The sequence below is a fragment of the Oculina patagonica genome, chromosome 1, assembly GCF_052425735.1.
Source record: "Oculina patagonica isolate OP01 chromosome 1, crgOcupat, whole genome shotgun sequence".
Taxonomy (NCBI): Eukaryota; Metazoa; Cnidaria; class Anthozoa; order Scleractinia; family Oculinidae; genus Oculina; species Oculina patagonica.
In genome coordinates, this window is record NC_135758.1 from 30,884,150 (window position 1) to 30,903,186 (window position 19,037).

A 19,037-nucleotide genomic window follows, 5' to 3' on the forward strand; every position below is an offset into this window, starting at 1 on the left:
GGAAGGAATTACTTCTGACAGCCGTGAAATACCCAAACCAAATTTAAATCTTGTAGCACAGGTTGTAGCATTCAGGATAAAAAACAACAGCCTTGAGAAAACAAAAAAATCGGAGCATCGGAGCAAACGGAAACAACCCGAACAGTTAATCTGCCTCTGCTATAACAAGTACATCATGCACGGCAACCTATGCGAGGGAAGATGGCAAACTTTAGCGACGCACGTAGCAAGCAAACGATACGATTTCTCGATTGTGCAGCTCTTTCGATCGGTGAAGACGATCAACATTACTTTCTTTACAATTATAAGTGTCTTGCGACTCTATGCATTCTTCTAACAATAACAGCTGCTTTTGGGAACAGTTTGATCCTAGTCACCCTTCACAAGAATACATCTCTTCATCCGCCATCCAAAATACTGCTTCGTTCTCTTGCAGTCACCGATCTTTGTGTTGGAGTGCTTGCACAGCCAGTAGCTGTCACCTTCATTTTCACTGCTAATGTATTCGAACAGTGGCACCTATGTCAAATGATCACAATATTCATGTATGTTCTCAACTCAATATTTTCTGGCGTATCTTTACTGACCCTGAGCGCAATAAGTGTGGACAGACTTCTCGCTCTGTTGTTGAGATTACGATACAGACAAGTTGTGACTGTCAAGCGAGTTTGTGCATCCGTCTTCCTCTTTTGGCTTATAACAAGCGCGGTAAGCATTGTTCATATTTGGAGCGTGCCATTATTCTACATCCTTTGGGTTGTAATTGTCCCTTTCGGGCTTGTAGTATCAACTTATTGTTACACAAGAATCTTTCTCACAATTCGACGTCAACAAACGCAACTACAATGTACTCTTGAAGGCCAAACAGGGGCTACAGGACTAAACATGGAGCGATACAAAAAGACAGTTTTCAGTGCACTGTGGGTTCACATTACGCTACTAACGTGTTATCTTCCTTTCGCTGTAGTAGTGACCCAAATCGCCATTCGTGGCTTAAGCTCCTCTATTTTTCTGGCTCAAGGATGGGCATTTACTCTAGTTTATCTCAATTCGTCGCTGAATCCGGTTCTTTACTGTTGGAAGATCAAAGGTTCAGCTAAATTTACACTGCAGGAAATCAAGAAAAGTAAATGAAGTCATACTAAAACATAGCAAAAATATGCCACAAAACCTAACACTTTTAAATCGATTTCGGCTTCCCGAACAATTCCCTATAAGCTTAAATGTTTTGAAAAGTCTTGATAGAAGCTTTGCAACTTTGCTAAGCCTATTTTTCTGATTCAAAAATACGCTTTGACGGAAATGCAGTTTAACAAGCTATTAATACACTTGTATTTAACAAATTAATAATCTCTGCGTTGATTCTTATTCTGATAAACAGTGCCAAACTGAATGAAATGCGTAGCATCTACGTACGGCACAATATTGTGATAGTTAATTTGTCCGTTTTTAATCGAAGAATCTCATTTCCTTGAAAGATTGTAAATATTGTTCTGTTTAAGCAAAAAGTGACAGATAAACAATGCAGTTTAGCACATAGATAGAGTCTAAAAAACCGAATAAAATTTACCGCAATGGCGTAAAAATCATTGCGAGATGAACAAACAACGGCAAACTGCGAACGGTAAACTACAACCCGATTTTGTTGAGAAATAAATAAATACCTCGCCTTTTGAAGAACTTTGAGGCCTTTAATTCCACTGCTTTTTTGTCCTTTAGCATTAACAATGGATGATGAGGCTATTTTTGTCTTTGGAGAGCAAAACTTTCATGTGTTCGTTAGACTCAAAGGTGCAAATTGATTTCGCGCCGTGAGCAGTCCGTATGCGGGGTCCGGATGAGAAAAACCGGACCGCTGGAGCGCGCGCAATTAGCCAATCAGATTAAAGGATTCATGATTCTGGACCGCTGAGATGCTTGAGAAAAAAATAAAAAGTAATATTTGATAGCTCAACGCATTGAGAAGTTAAAATATCAAATGTATTGATAGTTTCCTATCCTATTCAAAACGGAAACAAAAGCAAAGAAAGAAAACAAACTACTAGGGACATCAGCAAAAACTTACCAAGCCGTAATATGTGCTTTTAACCGAATATCTGCTTCAGTTTAGCGACACAAGAAAAGCATAAATTTACTTTAAACACTTTTGGAGTGGCGAAAAAGATCAAGATCATGATCATAATATGTTATTTATACCTTTCTTTCGTTTTTACTCTTTATTATAACAGCCTGAGTGACAGAGCTAAAGTAAGCAGTATGATCATAGTTAAAAAGCAAGCTGTAATTAAAGGACACTGCCCTTTCATATGCCTCCTGGCCAACGGTATAATTAAAATTACCTTATTATTAAAATTTTCAACTACGGTGTTGTCGTCATAAAGTTTCACTTTAGCGTCCAGTTTTTTTACTGGTGGTGGGTGAATGGACGATGAGTGCCGGAGAGGGAGTAACCCGTTATTTTTCTTCATGTTCGAATTATAGTATTTTATGCTCAAAATGGCAAGCAATCACGAACAGATCGAACAGAACATATTTGTTGTTTTCTTTTTTTAATTAGCTGAGCAAATATCCAACCAAGGCGATCGAAAGCCGTCATACTTTAAAGAACACCTGCCACGGTAACTCAAAAAGAAGAGGACGCAAGGAATAACAGTTTTCACCCTTAACAGTGCACACCAACACCACATCATCGTATCAACCTTCAGGAAACAACAGGTCTAACCTGACCTACTTGTAACGCCTGCATCAGTTGGCTTTCACAAGGCCTTGTGAGATATCTTTGGAAAGATGTTAAACTACAGCCGCGAAAACAGCAAAGAAACTGTTAACGGATTTCAGTTTTGTAATCTTTCGTTTAGCGATAATGATAAAGATGCTTCCCTTCATTACATTACAATTGCATCCTTATGTATATTTCTCACAATAACTGCCACTTTGGGGAACAGTTTGATCTTAGTTGCTCTTCACAAGGATACATCTCTTTATCCGCCATCAAAAATACTGCTACGTTCTCTGGCAATCACCGATCTATGTGTTGGCGTATTCGGGCAGCCACTGACTGTAGCTCTTATTTTCTCAGCTATACTCGAACGCTGGAGCCTTTGTCAAGTGACCCAAATTTTAACACAAGTTTTCAACGGGATATTTTCAGGTGTTTCTCTACTGATAACGACTGCAATAAGTGTGGACAGACTTCTCGCTCTGTTGTTGAGGTTGAGATACCGACAAATTGTGACTGTTAAGCGAGTTCGTGTGGCCGTTTTTCTTTTTTGGCTCGTTGGCACAAGCCTGATCAGCATTCTTTACTTTAGGGGCACGCTTTTATACCACGGCCTTGGTGTCGTTTGGACGCTTCTACTGCTTGTAATTTCAACTTATTCTTACACAAGAATCTTTCTTACAATTCGACGTCAACAAATGCAGGTACAAGACACGCATGGCGGACAGACAGGAGGTGCAGGACTAAACATGGCGCGATACAAAAAGACAGTTTTCAATGCATTGTGGGTTCATTTTACTTTAGTAACGTGTTACTTTCCTTGTGCTGTCGCAAATGCACTTATCACTGTTAAAGGCCTAAGCTCGTCTCTTTTTCTGACTCAAGGATGGACAGTAATTCTAGTTTACCTTAACTCTTCGCTGAATCCAGTTCTTTACTGCTGGAAGATCAAAGAAGTTCGACAAGCAGTGAAAGAAACGATAAGACAGGTTTGCGCGTGTTTCTCGACTTGAAATAAGACGTGGTAGCATTTTATGAACAAAGCAATCATAATAAGTAGTCTGACAAAGGAACGGATCTGATGAAAAGTGGTCTAAAAATACTAAATGTGCAAGGGTTTGCATATGTAAGTCATTGCCCTAAGTTCTTGCGTGAAAGAGTACATGTATAGTACATTGCACAATCTCGTATACTCAAGTGCAGTAGTGATTTTGATTATATTACATAAACCAATGTTAGACTACAATCCAAACATTTCATGTGCAGTTTCCTGGATTGGAAATTGTTTCTATTGTATATAGATATGAATTTTAGTGTTCCTGAAAAGTCCATTGAGGAGGTGCAATAAAGTATGTTATGAGAGTGAATATATATAATGAGTGTATATGAAATGATTCATATATGAATCATTTCATATACATTACATCATTTCACTCCTCTCACGGGAAAATATGAACTCACAATTGACCTCGCTCCCAATGTGTGGCTTCAATAGCTCAGTTGGTAGAGCATCGCACCGGTAACGCGGAGGTCACGGGTTCGAATCCCGTTTCAAAGCCCTGAATTTTTTTCAGGCTTCTTTATTCCAATTGCTTAAATTGGAAATTCACTGCGACGATCATTTATCACTCTCATATACATCCGCAGTTCATATATGAATAATTTCATATACATTACATCAAAGTATGTTATGTTACTGATTATTCCGCTCAAAGCTGATTTCCTGCCAATCGAGAATGAGCCCTCTGTGCATGCTGGACTTGGCCATAGTCTGCGTCCTTGGTGCTGACCTCAACAAATACAAGTTTAAAATAATCTCAGAATTAACGGACTGAACATGTTGCGTCACAAAAACAGTTCATCTTCTGTAGTGGCACATTATATTCCTATTATTGTAGTAATGGTTCTAACGGCTGTTCGCTGTCGCCGCTTTTCACTAATGCATGGATGGGCCTTTACTCTACTGAATTGAGGCCTTTACCTCAATTTCTCACTAAATCTAGATCTTAAGTGCTGCAACATCAAAGAAGTTCAGCAAGCAGTGAATGAGACGATAATACACTATTGCGCTCGGGTTTCTCTTCAAAAAAAATAACCCAACGGTTATATATAATGCCCTTTCCACTATACTGAAGACCCCCTTTTCCGGAACCTCGAGCCGCAGCGAGGATTTTTATTAGTATAGGTAATCGCATGATTTCGAGTGCAATTTGGGATAAATCAGCACGAGTAAATTTTTCAAAGGCTAACCAAATTGCACAAGCCCGTAGGGCGAGTGCAATTTGTAGTCTTTGAAAAATTTACGAGTGCTGATTTATCCCAAATTGTACGAGAAAAATCATGTGATTACTTGTTAATAATACACATACAAAAATTTCACTTGAAGTGGATCAACACAAACCGTGTTTATACGTAGCTTACCTTTCCGGTTCGTTCAAACATAACGGAGTTGTCGGGCTTTGTAAAATCCAGATACCGCTAGGGAATTTTAACGCTCTCTGTCATGCATTATCGGGTGCTTTTATCCTTATTTAGTTGTATTGGTTTGGGCTAAAATGTCCAACTTCAATTCACGCTTGTAATCTTTCTTCTTTACGAGCCGTCGCGTAAGAAAATCCACGATTGGTAGCTTTCAGTAGTTTCGTAAAGCCTCTCTTGTGCTGTACAAACATCCAATTCCTAGTACTTTGGTTTATATACTTATAACTTTCGTTAAATCGGTCAAACTTTTCATGAATTGTTATGTTTTTGCTCCATTTTTGACCTCTCAAACACTCCGACAACGGCCGCCATTTTGTTTTGGCGCACTTTCCGACTTTCCTGTCAATCAATGTAATTTCAACTTTCTGCACTCAATTTCAACTTTCTGCACTCAATTTCAACTTTCAGCACTATTTGGGATTAATTGACGTGCTCTCAGCCAATGAGCATGCAGAAATTTTTGTATGTATATTATTAGTCACATTATTACTATCCAACTCTCGCAAACTTTCTCGAGCGTGTGCATCAGGTTTATCTAAACACGTGGTGGTCGTTTTTTGTTAATTTATTTTATAAGATAAAACCACCAAAATGCAACGATTCGTCATAACTGCGTTACAACATGCAAAACGACTACATAAAAAATTTAGTGTTTGATTTTAATGGACACATTTCAAAGCATTTCCTTTCGGGTCAAGAAAAGAATGGATGATTCATTTCTTTAGGAGCAAACATTATGCCGAACAGACGATTTATTTAATGTGTTCAGCTGTTTTTCAACCAATCAGATTAAAGTAAGAGAAACACCTTGAACACACAATACAGTAAAGTGTACTTTATATAATGACTAACGGTTGACTTATAAATCAACACAACCACTGCAAAAGCATTTCATTGGCAAAAGCTTTAATTGCAGTGAGTGTTCATCGTCTGATAAGTAAACTTGGGACGATTCAATGTTCAGCCTGCCTGTTAGCATATTCAAATAGTGTAACTTAATGCCATACGGAGCTGACACGTCACATAACTTTACGAGCTTTGCAGTTGTCAAACAGTTTCAGTGTATCAAGAGTGTATGGATGATTAGTGAAAGGAATTATTTCTGTCAGCCTTAAAGTAAGAGCACCAAATTTAAATCCTGTAGCATGCGGAGTATAGAGAAAACAACAGCCCTGAGAAAACAAGGAAACTGCATCGGGGCAAACGGAAACTAACCGAAAAGTTCATCTTCCTTTGTATCAGATCTTCCTCAGCAATAGGAAGATGGCAAACTTCAGCGACGCAGGTAGCAAGCAAACGCTACGATTTCTCGATTGTGAAGCTCTTTCGATCGGCGAAAACGATCAACATTACTTTCTTTACAATTACAAGTGTCTTGCGACTCTATGCATTCTTCTAACAATAACAGCTACTTTCGGAAACAGTTTAATCCTAGTCGCCCTTCACAAGAATACATCTCTTCATCCGCCATCAAAAATACTGCTTCGCTCTCTGGCAGTCACCGATCTCTGTGTTGGAGTGCTTGCACAACCAGTGGCTGTCACCTTCATTTTCACTGCTAATGTATTCGAACAGTGGCACCTATGTCAAATGATCACAATATTCATGTATGTTTTAAACTCAATATTTTCTGGCGTATCTTTACTGACCCTGAGCGCAATAACTGTAGACAGACTTCTCGCTCTGTTGTTGAAATTACGATACAGACAAGTTGTGACTGTCAAGCGAGTTTGTGCATTCGTCTTCCTCTTTTGGCTTATAACAAGCGCGGTAAGCATAGTTCATATTTGGAGCGTGCCATTATTCTACATCCTTTGGGTGGTAATTGTCCCTCTCGGGCTTGTAGTATCAACTTATTGTTACACAAGAATCTTTCTCACAATTCGACGTCAACAAACGCAACTACAAGGTACTCTTGAAGGCCAAACAGGGGCTACAGGACTAAACATGGAGCGATACAAAAAGACAGTTTTCAGTGCACTGTGGGTTCACATTACGCTACTAACGTGTTATCTTCCTTTCGCTGTAGTAGTGACCCTGATCGCCATTCGTGGCTTAAGCTCCTCTCTTTTTCTGGCTCAAGGATGGGCATTTACTCTAGTTTTTCTCAATTCGTCGCTGAATCCGGTTCTTTACTGTTGGAAGATCAAAGAAGTTCGCCAAGCAGTGAAGGAAACGATAAAGCAGTTCAATTTTTTTCGATTTCAGAGACAAGTATGTATGTAATTGACCCACGAATAGAGAAAACTCCGTTGGAGAGCACGCGGGCGGGCAGGAACATAACTTCACACGAGGAGACGCGACGCGAGAGGACGTCAATAACCGGTCAAAATGTGGGAAGGTTGCCTTTGATGGTCTTAGCCAGCATTCCATCCAAGGGGAGTAGCAATACTCGAAGTCGCGAATAGCTGTGAAAAAAACCCAGATAAGCTCTGGCAGGGTGAACCCCTTAGGCATTTTTACTGTATATACATAAATTTCCATTTCTTAAATAGAGTAAGGAAAATACCGTAAAGGCTTCATCACTGTGAAGCCTCCAAAGTGGGCGAGGGCTTATTTCTTTTTAAAGGAACAGTCATCAGTTTCACTTCAAAAACTCAAGAGCCTAAAGACATGGAAAATACGAATAGTGGTCCAATTTTGTTAAAAATCACCATGCAAGTGTACTGAATGATAAACAAGTGATATATTATTGTGATGCCATCAGGAACTTTAGATCTGAACTTGAAAAAGTCAGGCTGATTTTTTCAAGTTACGTCCTTGTTGACTGGAAAACACCTATAATTATTACGGCTCCATTCCCTCTTAAGCAATAATTTAATTCATATCTCCATCTTGATGCACTAGGTGCATTTCATGTAGGAGAAGACCACTTCGCCAATTTTAGTACTTTTTACCAAAAAGCGTTAGAATCCCCGAGACAGTGTCTCTTTAATTTAAGACCTCTTGAAGAAAAGCTTACTAGAGAGGAGGCGTATTAGATAGGGAAGGCTTATTTCAAATGATATATCTTTTAGGGTAAATATTAAAGAAAGAAAGTGGGCGTTTTATGCTTTAGTAACACATTTTGATTTTAACAAAATAGTAACTTTTTTAGCTTAGAGTAACCAAGTTTTATAAAGTGTCGTACTTTCCATCTGGGGAAAGGGGAGCTTACCAGAGATTTATGGGGGGGGGGGGGCTTATTGAAGTTCGAGGGGAGGAACTTACTGGAGAAGCTTAGAGAGCGAAGCTTAATAGAGCCAAACCAATGAAATTTAGTGCATTTTAATCGATTGCCCTGAGAGCGCTGTAAGATAAGCCCAGGACAGAGCGGCTTGGCAGGCACGAGCATGGCTGACTGAGTGATCGATTGCCCGGGGTTAAAAGGAATGCTATTTACTCACCGGTACCCAGGCATTAGTTTAAGAATTTGTTGCTGATGAATTCAACGGGAGAGAAGTTTTAGAATTTAAACTGTGCAAAGACAAAGGGAGTTCACTTTTCTCCGTAGCTAAGAGGAAAAACAAAGTATTCAAAACTACATTTAGATCTTTTCGCTTTCATCAACGTTGTTTTTATTCTGTCACAAATGATATATTACACCTTTAATTTTTGTGCATTTAGATATAAATACCGATACTTTTTTCCATTCTCGGAAATAAATATAGTTATTTCATATATAATATTCTCTCCAGATAAATTATATTCATATCGTTTCGTCATATTATTTCTTGACGTTCATATTAAAAATACCTCCAAAAGGATATTTGCTATTTATTCGACTTTCTACATAAAAATGGTGCTTGAATTGTTGTCTAAAATTATTTTAAAAAGTTAAAGTTTAGAATTTCTGTACCTACATTCCTTCAAAATAGACCCATTTAATTTAATTCCCAATTTGGTTGAACTTGTTAAAACAGACAAAAATATAGTGTGGGAAAAAAGATTTTTTCCAAGTGATTTCAAGTTTTCTATTCCTTTTCAAGCTCTTTGTAAGACATGACTACTGGTGTATATAGTCTGTCACCAGTTGTATCATTCTGGTGATACTCCGAACCCATTAGCTCCCAGCTGTGATCAGGTTACATTTTCTCTTTACCTTTTAAACAAGGTTTGCTTAGTGTGTAGTAAGAAGAAAGAGGCTGATCAACTCGGAGATAAAGTTTTGGGTAAAACCACATTTTTCCAAAGGCAATTGCTGAATCGTGGAATATGTATAAGAGAAGGAAGAATTTTGATGTTGAACAGGGGCGTGAATGTGTTAAAATTCCAGTACCACATTGTTTGTGTAGACAAAACGTCTTGATGGAGTAGAAATCAGCAAACTAAATAGAAGGGAAGACCTGAAAAAAAAATACTATTTATAACGACGTGTCGCCTCTCGTTTTCCTACTGCGTTGTGTTACGGTTTTTTCGCGAGGAACACAGCATGTTAATCCATCTGCAACAAAAATGTTTGCGAGAATTTAGGGGGATGTTAGGAAAATCTTTTAGCGGGACGATGACTGGGTGTTTGCTTAAGGCGGTAATGAGTTGTTTACTCAATTTATAGAACATTCCCGTTCTGATTGGCAAAAAGCCATGCTGAAAACGTGTGCCCTGTTTATTATGATAATAATTTTGGATTTACTTTTGGATTTACTTATATGCTTATGGTATTAGTTTTTATGTTTATACCTTATCATATTTACATCTTGTAACCGTCTAAGATATTGCTAAAACTGGCATTTAACATCCATATTTTGAAGGCTGCTTCTGTCGTTACATAAAAGTTTAAATTAGCATAAATGCTGTACGTGCCCACATGTTTGTTTTAATGTTAATACCAACCACTGTCCAACACTCCTTGGAAATAATTCTCTACCTTGTAGTTTAGTCTAGTTTCCAATGTGTTTGTAAAACATATGCAAATACACTGATTGCATTATTAAAATTAAACAGACTCCATACAGTCTACCCCATCATAAACAGACGCCCTGGGACCATACATTGGTTCCCCCTGATTGATTCGTAAGAGCAGCAGTTCAAAGTCAAACGTTAATTTTAACTAGTGGTATTTTACTTCTATACCATGACCGGTGACAATACTGAAGTTTGCAAAATAATTATATAATTCAAATTAACACCCTGAACATTGAGGTTTTGTAATCTTCGGAACTTACCTATTAGAAACAACTTTGTTTTAAAAATATCTAATCAAGCGGCAACTGAAAAAAGGAACAGCAAAACCGTTAGCCTTCCGTTATAACAGCCAAAGAGAAAGCTATCAATTAACAAGGCCAATGTCCGTAATGAATCAATATATTAGCATCCTTCAAATAATATACTTCCAAAACCGAAAACGAGAAGTGAACGACTTTGAGAAAGTCTATCTCTTATTCAGTTTGATACAATAAACGTCTAGTCTTTTCGGATAAGCGATCGCACACCTATCTCAGTCAGTATACCGGGTTTTCAGTTGAGATCAATTCTCTCGTTTTTTATGTGTTTAGGGGGTTTACCAAATAACAAAGCACAAACCTTCCACTCCATAACTTCCTTGACGCATGCGTTCTCTTTAGGCGTGAACCGTAACAAATGGGCGATCACGTTGATCAACTGGCGTGACTAAAATACAAACACAACATAAATCATTATAAATTGTATAAGAAAATAGCGTAGAGGACGAGTACTCTCTGATTGGCTGAAAGCCGTGGTCCTAACATGAGTTAAGGCCGGTTTACACGTTAGGATTTGTCGGCCCGATTTGATCCAAGCTAAAAGAAATGGAAAGCACTCTGTTCATGTTTCAATAGTTATACAAACACTCCTGAAGTTTTAAAAGAACTCAACACAGCTGTTTTTTCATTGCCACAATGGTCACTTATTGCCCTCCCGGGAATAAGATATGAGACAAATAATTTTGTCGTGACAAAAGTTGGTATGAAAACGTATGAGGAGAAGCTTTACGACGCCGAAGGGGGAGATGAATGAGACAAAACGGACACGGGGAGCTATAGTTGTAACTTTGCGAAAAGAGGGTCTGAATGATGCGAGAACTACAACTGAACGATTACCTGCTTATTTGAACTGCACATGTATTTTAAAACTACGTGTTTTAAATATCTGACTTTGAGTTAAGGTGATAACTGATGTAACATAAGTCAACGGAAGTCTTGCCGTTTATTTCAAGGACTGAATTACAGCGCGTGCAGTAGCATTGAAATGGCTTTTTTGACAGTTTGCGCGCACTTGCTAGTCAAAGCAAATCTGTATGCAAGTTGAACTTGCTACTGCTTGCGCCTCCGTTTGACTGGGCCTTTATGGTATACACAATTTGACTTTGACAAATTTTTCAACCGACTGGTTCTCACAAGAGAGCAAATGACATAATACAGTGTTTGCACCGAATCGATGCCGCTTTGTTTGTCAGTTCTGCTTTGACAACAAGCATCAAAGGATACTTGAAGTTAACTTCGAGATATTCTTGTCTTTCTTTCTCGTCGTCGCTATGTACAATGACGTCACCATTAGGGGTACCAGGACTTCTCTGCATTGCCTCTCCTCCAGGTGGTGTCATTTTCTGACAAAAAAAAAATTAGAAGCACGTTTTTGTTTGTTTTTATCTGTTTTTTTTTATTTTATTATTTTTTTTTTAAATTAACTCAGTTTCACTAAAAAAAAAAGCATATGGTAACGGAGGATAGAAGTTAGGTTAGTAAAAAGAAATTAAAAAATGTCCTCAGGAGCTCGTTTGAAAATGCACATGCATCGAACATCAAATTTGAATTTGGAGTGTTGGTTTTTGTGGAGGAAGGAAAACCCTCGGAGCAAGGACGAGAACCAACAACAAACTCAACCCACATTTGACGCCGGGCCAGGAACCCGGGCCACATTGGCGGGAAGCGAATGCTCTCACCACTGCGCCATCCTTGCTCTCCTAGTGCGAACGTTACCTTACTAACGGAATGGACTCAACACACAACCTTACCAGTTCTCGTTGGAACGCCTTCTTTAATTCGATTATTTTAGCTTGAAGAAGTTTTATTTTCTGTGGAAAAAAAGAAAGCAATCAAAATTCATCACAACATATATGTAACAAGGCAAGAGAAAAACGAGTGTTTATAACCCTCATTCTAAAAAAATCGGAGAGCCTAACAGGAACAGTTAAAGAAAATCATAAATGGTTATTGCACTAAGATAGATTTTTATTAAACGTCTCCAAGGTTACCTTGTCTTTGTCCTCCAGATCTGTCTCCAGTCGACTGTTATCTTTCCTGAGATCACGCAACTGTCGACAAACATTATGTATTATCCATCTTTATTATTTACTAAACAGTATGTAGTTCACATTACCAATCACGAAAAAAAGATAATGCGAAAACATAGTGAAGAAACAAACGACTTTTGAAAACAAAATACTCTTGAGGCTTGATATATCAGAGGATAGTCTTTTGACTGGCAGATTTTTCAACGACGTAAAATAACTTGTTGGAAACTCTATTTACAGTAAACCAGAAACTTATAAGGGTTTCTGAGTAAACCTTATGAACTCTGTCTATCGTTAAGTTGGAGCAAGACTTCTTGGCATTAAAAGAACTGGGTTTTTTTGCCATCTCTTTGCAAATGTTATTGTTACCCATAAAGTTTGCATGACTTACCTCGTTTTCATCGAGTTGAAGCATCTGTCAAAAATACAGCAGCCATTAGCACCATTCAATATTTGTATTTAAATAAAACTTGCTATTTCACAGAGCGATTTAACAATTTTCAATACAAAAATTAGCGAAAATAAAACGTTTCGACATCTTCAGGATGTCATTGTCAAGTGGAATGCGTACGTCAGTTCGTTTTTAATCAAAGGATATTCTCTAAATCCTACTTCCCTTTACTCCAGCACAACAATGGTCATTTGGTCAAACGTTCACAATATAGCTGTATCAAACAGTACAAGCAATGTGATGTAGGATTTGATTAGTCGTCCACCCAGAACAAACATAGTACCATCAAACGTAGCTCTCCTTCAAGAAATGCTTACCTCTCTTTCTTGAAGTTGCTCTTCCTGCTCTTTTAGCCTTTCCTTCAAATTCGTGATTACCTTTTGAGAATCTTTAAAAGGAGGAAAGAAAAACGTGAAAACTCGAATGTAAAATAAGTTAAAATAATTTTTAGAAGCTAGTCAATGAATGGACGAAGATAACCAAGAGACCAGTACACAGGAGAAACAGGCGATGGCCATTTGTGGGATAATGTCGGCTAATCCCATTTTTAGTACGAGTACTTTGTTACGGCTGATGTTTTTGAAAGGGTTCTGACCTGAGGAAACTGACGCCCATTTTCTAGCATATCATTTCCTTCGCCCAAAAGAGAAATTTGAGTTTGAGTCCAAGCAGGACGAATCACAACGTTACAGTCATTTAAACTAAAGCTTAACAGATTGGTCGAAACGTCAACGCACTTTGACAAGCATTGGCTGTGTTTCAAAGAAATCTTATTTTATGTAAGAACAAGAAGCTTGAAAAGCTTGAGAAGCTTAAAATCGGGCGGTTAATAATAATATTTAGAAAGGGGGGTACAGTACAGTAAAAATCACTGGAAAAAACAGTCACTTTAGTAACACTCAGTGGGAGGTTTGCGTAAGTCACAGTCTGCATGAGCTGTATTAGTGTGTAGAACCCTAGTAGAACATAATATCTGGAATGTTTTCAAGATTGCATTATTACTAAATGACATAATGTTCTCAATTTATAAATATATTTCGCACAATACATGTAAAAATAAACGATTGAGCTAGACGACTAGAAAATAAAATTTTTCAACACTAAGCAAAGTGCAGCCTTTTCGCAATACTCTTTATCAGGTAACTACTATTGTCAAGAAAATGGGCACAACTAGTTGACCAATGATTAGGTATTTGTTTCATACCATTACTGTAATAGCAACTGATGAACTGAGAATAGTAGTACTAACCCAAAGTATAAGGGCTGGAAAATACTGAAAACCATTTCAGCTGCGTTTCAAGAAATCAAAAAAAGCTTATGTTTTGCAGTATTTTGTTAATTTTGGGCGATTTTGGGGGATGTCGGGGAGGCGATAGATTTTATCAAAGGATTAATTAAATTTAGACAAATAAGAAATATTAGAATTTGAAGTTAAAATTTGGCCGACGGACACCAAACAGTCCCCTGACAACCTGGAGTGCGCTTTCGAGGGGGTCAACTGTTTGATGGTGTTTCCATTTTTTTCTTCAATCCCTTCTTTAAATCTCTTAAAATTTCATTCAAATTCAGGTAGAACCCCACCTTAAGTTTTGTTCTTGTGAGAAAACAACAGAAGTCAAAAGTTGTGTGATATAACCAAGCATAGATTTTAATTCTCCCTCCCTTTTCATCTCCTTAGCCTTTCGCCCCCACCTGTCCCTCCCTTTCTACTTCCATCTTTCCCCTCCCTCCCCTCTACTGCAGTATTTTACTCCACCCTATCCCATCGAGCTTTCTATTCCAATAACCTCCATCCTCGCCAGCGTTTTGGGTGAATTTAGATGCTTGAAAATGCTATTTTCGGCCTTTTTTATTCAATTCAATGTTTGCATACATTTCCTGACCGTTTCAGTATCCTTTTTTCTTGGTTTTTCGTTTGAGCGCGTACTAATCTGTGCCAAGCAATTAGAGAATAACAGAAATTTGCCTTAAGGTATCAGCCACCGTTAAAAGGTGCAGTTTTTCTAAATTTGAGATTTTGTGATGTTCAGATAAAGCTCTTCAAGGGCGTTCTTTTACAAAAAAGTTCACAAAAAAATCTTATTTCTGCGCGAAGTTATTGCGCGATAAAGTTTTTGCAAGGTTAATTATGTTAATTGCCCGTTGAGATGTCCTGTCAACGCGTCACGAAATCCCAGATCCATTGTTCACGCAAGAACATATTTGCAAGAACAAGCGGTAAAGCGCCGAATGCGGGTAGTCGGTTTCCGCGCCAACAAATGAAAGCCGATCGTAAATTCATGTTGAAGAACCGGTTGAAGATCAAGAAAGTGGTCACACTGAATAGAAGACGCGCTACTGTTCAATGGAAACAGACACGCATACCGGTAAATATTGAAATAAAACGACAGTGACGGTGGATACGGCCTGCCTTGTGAAACATTTAGGGTTTACAATCGACGATATTTGTTGTCTGAAAATATGTAAGCCTTAAATCAAATTTATTCTACTAGTCTCATTTCGGTAAGCCTGTTTTCTTTTGTGTTGACCGAACGTTATTCGCGTTATTTCGAGGCTTCACCTTCACTTTCAGCAGCAATCGCCGTTTGTTAGCGGCTTTGTCGCGCTTTCGATGAATCAGCACACAACCAAACTCGAAGCATGTCAAATTATATAACATAAATGCGGCTCCGTATGTGGAGCGAAAATTTTGAATTTTCTATAAACTGTATAAACCTCGATTTGTATCCGGTTAGAAGATAAAAATATATCGCCACGTTCCGCGTAAATGTTTTGCCTGTTGAATGTAACCTGTCAAGCATCTATTGTTAGAGAAGGATGACCCTTCCTGGTAAGCATCAACCTTGACGTTCCAGGCGTTATAATCCCATTATGGGTAAGACTCCGCAAAAAATATATTTCGCTTTTTTCTCGGAAAGAAAATTTCGACAAGTTGAACGTACGTTTTTAACTCCAAGTCGGCAGTCCCTGAACCGATTTGGCTGAAATTTGGCCAGCTTATTGCCAGATAGTTTTTCTCCAAAACCGTGTCTGCGATTTTTGTTTTCTTTTCTCGTTTTCGAATAATTTATATTTTTCCACAGGAAGTGGCGATGATTCGTCTCCCCTAACTTCATCTGCGCATTACAAAAGAACAAACGCACTTGTCAAAAATCTGAGACACGGTTTTTTAGAGAAAGGTGTTAAGAGGCAAACGCGATGTTTATCGTTTTCTTCCGCTTATTTTCGGCGGGCCTGGAGCTTGATTTACACAGACATATACTTTCGCAAAAACGTCTCAATTTTGCATTTATTTTAAGTTTTCGTCATTTTTAAAGGAATAATTCATAATCTGGAAATATTAAGCTTTTAGAAAATGTGTGGTTTGTAGGGGTTTGTATTAAAAACAAAAGCGCTGAAGCGATCCGGGCGCGGACGGTCCTGAAGGGTGGCTGATACCTTAATTTTGATCTCCTATACCAAGACCTTAGAGTATAAACCGCTAATAAAACAAAACACACTTGATAATAATTCTCTGAGGTTATACACCTTGCAGTATTAACGTACTTACGAACTTGATAACTAGCCCCTTGTCGTAGTAAGGATTTTTAGAAATAAGTTCACAATGGTTTGCTCCCAAAACGTTTTTTACTTTACAGAGGGTCTGTATATTGACCTGTAACTTGTATATCGTATTGAAAAATTAAGAACGAACCGACTTCTGCCCGCTACCATATGTTGAAAAACTTAGCTTGTTTGAAACGTAGCAAAATCGTTAGAGACAGAAAAGATACAGCCGTTTACTGGCAGTCTTTGAAAATCCTCAATTTCGTCAAAATGAGCCAAAATAAAGTTTTCAAATGTCCTTTATCAATATGGTTCTTATCTTCTTATTCAATTCTATGTCCTGCTTTTATGCAGTACTGTCCAACAAAGATTTCAATTTCCTCAAAGTTTCGGGACGAAAGGATTAAAAATATTCCGTGCAGAATGTAATTTGATTAAGTGAATGTTTTCACGTCTATAAATACTTCAAGCAGTGAATGAAAATGATAACCACTTTCAAATAGTTAATGCATAAAAAATAACAATCAGATCAGAATACAATGATTATTAATGCAAGGTTTCGCTAATATGTCTCGGCAGAGATACTTCTTTTTGCAAGTTCAAATGTATGCAAATTTCGTGTGAAATGTAATTTGATTCCACTGCCTTGTTTACAAACTCTTTCTGAAGAAAGTTGTATTTTCGTGAATAAAACCCATTGGCCTGTTTTATTTTCCTGATCATGTTTGTCTGTGATTTTTACAAAACATGTGGTCTTTTTTTCGGAACTTTAAGTTGTGCAAAAATTCCTGTTTTGAACACAGATGTCACTTCCGGAAATTCTCATCAAAAGATGTAGATTTCACCGCATTGCGTTTCGCTGCTTTATTTTAAAGGTGAACATATTAAAAACTCTTGCAATGCGTTTACAATTCGACTCAGACATTAGAAACGGATGTCGTGCAGTATTTTTGCGGCATCTTTCCATTATTTTATTTATGTTTTGTCAAAGCTTAGGGTAAAGAGAGACGAAAGTAGACAGCCAAAGTTTGGCAACTCAGCCGGTTGTTTCGGCCGGCTACCAGCCCTATTCAAGTTCCACTCTTATTCTGCCATGTCGGGTCATCCCTCAACGGGAAATAAATTTCCCCGATTCCAAAACTAAACTCAAAACGCTTGAATGACGAGCCAAAAAATAATTCATTTCTCGAATAAAAGATCGGAATATCCGGAAAATAACAGTACTAGTTCCTCATCAATTAAATCTTTCTTCGCAAGAGTTACATAATAGTCAAGAATAACGTGCGTCACACGACAGGCAAAATGTTTCAGATGAATTTTTTTTATCGAAAACGAGACCAAGCAACCTTTTGAAATCGAAGACTTTGAAAGCCATGACATGCATTCAGGCAGTGATAACATTTAATTAAAATAAAATTAAATTGGTATTTAATTGGTATGAAGTCATCTTTTCATTCGATAGCTTTACAAAAAATAGCATTCAAGTTTACACCAATACTGTACATTGCCAATGTTTTGCTGACGTCTTGAGAAGTGCCTTACTAACGTCACCAGGCAAATCTAAAATATATTCAAAACATGTTGTGCAAACATTCTACTCTTTGTGACAGGCGACTTTGACGCCCAACTGTGCGGAAATAAAATTCTACACACTTTTTGCTAAATATATAAAAAAAAGTTTTAAAGTGGAGTCTGCCTCAAAAAAATGTACCGCCAGATCACACTGCTATTGCCTATTTGTAGAAACCAGCAAAGCGTCTAGTTTCAAAGTTTCCCACAAAAACATTGCGTGACATGAATGACGTTACCCCTTCTATTTACAAGAATAGCTTCAACTTGTCAAAGCAACTACAGTTTCACAATGGTGATTATTAGTACTTTACCCATTAAGCTTTTTTCTCTGTCCTCCCGCCGAAGCAAAGAAGAAAACCAGATTGCAAATTAGCCCAAAAGTCGACCCAGTGTGCCTACAAAGATTTACTGTCAAAACTGAAATGAAACCGATTGGCCCAGGCTATCTCCGTCGTTTTTGGCCGGCAGGAGACTATCGTCTAGGACGACCAAAGGGTAAATTATAAATCGGCCACGCCCGATTAAAAAACGTTCCACAGACATATTTCTTGTGACATCCTGAAATATATGTCATGAGGAATACAATATCTTGGCTCCATTTTTAAGAATTGTCCATCATTTTACGTTTGCTCGTACGATAAAGCCTACACAAAGCTGCCACTTACCTCTGTTTTCTGAACCGTAGATTCTATCGTTCCCTAAATATCTGTTGTTTTCTTCATATTGTCTAATCTATAGATTAAAGGAGAAATTAGATATTAATTGTTTTATCCAATTCTATAACATTACATGTAATAAATAGCACGTGTAGCCAGTCTGTTACCTTAGTCGATGATCGGTTAAGTAATTCCTCCTTCTCGGCAACTGTTCTTCTTAGCTCGGCGATAGCTTTATCCCTGTTTGCAAAGAAAAAAATAAAGCTATTATTGGACGAGTATGAGCAAAATGTAGTTATAAATATCGTGATTTGTCAGGGGCGAGCAATTAATTTATTACTAGTCAAAGCTTGTAGTAAGACTTCGCAACTGATGCCACGC

General features: G+C 37.9%; 4 protein-coding genes across 13 annotated transcripts in view; 3 read left to right on the plus strand and 1 right to left on the minus strand.

Annotated features, from left to right (window-relative positions):
* The window catches only part of LOC144663652 (uncharacterized), a 55,886-nt gene that overhangs the window by 18,620 nt on the left and 18,229 nt on the right, over positions 1–19,037 (minus strand). For 4 of the 10 annotated variants that reach the window (XM_078524672.1, XM_078524696.1, XM_078524712.1 and 1 more), the window contains one exon: positions 18,824–18,896. The exons of 4 other annotated variants lie outside the window; for them this stretch is intronic. In XM_078524672.1, the coding sequence (XP_078380798.1) occupies positions 18,824–18,896 (73 nt within the window). Of the gene's footprint in view, positions 1–9,540; positions 9,624–10,344; positions 10,390–10,702; positions 10,790–11,238; positions 11,288–11,625; positions 11,745–12,152; positions 12,213–12,392; positions 12,453–12,822; positions 12,847–13,199; positions 13,271–18,665; positions 18,733–18,823; positions 18,897–19,037 lie in introns of all 10 variants that reach the window. 2 more of the 10 variants (XM_078524680.1, XM_078524719.1) reach the window with 1 other exon arrangement.
* LOC144649919 (adenosine receptor A3-like) lies at positions 7–1,142 on the plus strand. The gene has a single exon (XM_078509516.1). The coding sequence runs from the start codon at positions 190–192 to the stop codon at positions 1,132–1,134; it is 945 nt and encodes a 314-aa protein (XP_078365642.1). The 5' UTR covers positions 7–189; the 3' UTR covers positions 1,135–1,142.
* LOC144649908 (adenosine receptor A3-like) lies at positions 2,760–4,037 on the plus strand. Its single transcript, XM_078509507.1, has one exon. The coding sequence runs from the start codon at positions 2,788–2,790 to the stop codon at positions 3,730–3,732; it is 945 nt and encodes a 314-aa protein (XP_078365633.1). The 5' UTR covers positions 2,760–2,787; the 3' UTR covers positions 3,733–4,037.
* Positions 6,296–7,457, plus strand: LOC144649930 (adenosine receptor A3-like). Its single transcript, XM_078509526.1, has one exon. The coding sequence runs from the start codon at positions 6,464–6,466 to the stop codon at positions 7,424–7,426; it is 963 nt and encodes a 320-aa protein (XP_078365652.1). The 5' UTR covers positions 6,296–6,463; the 3' UTR covers positions 7,427–7,457.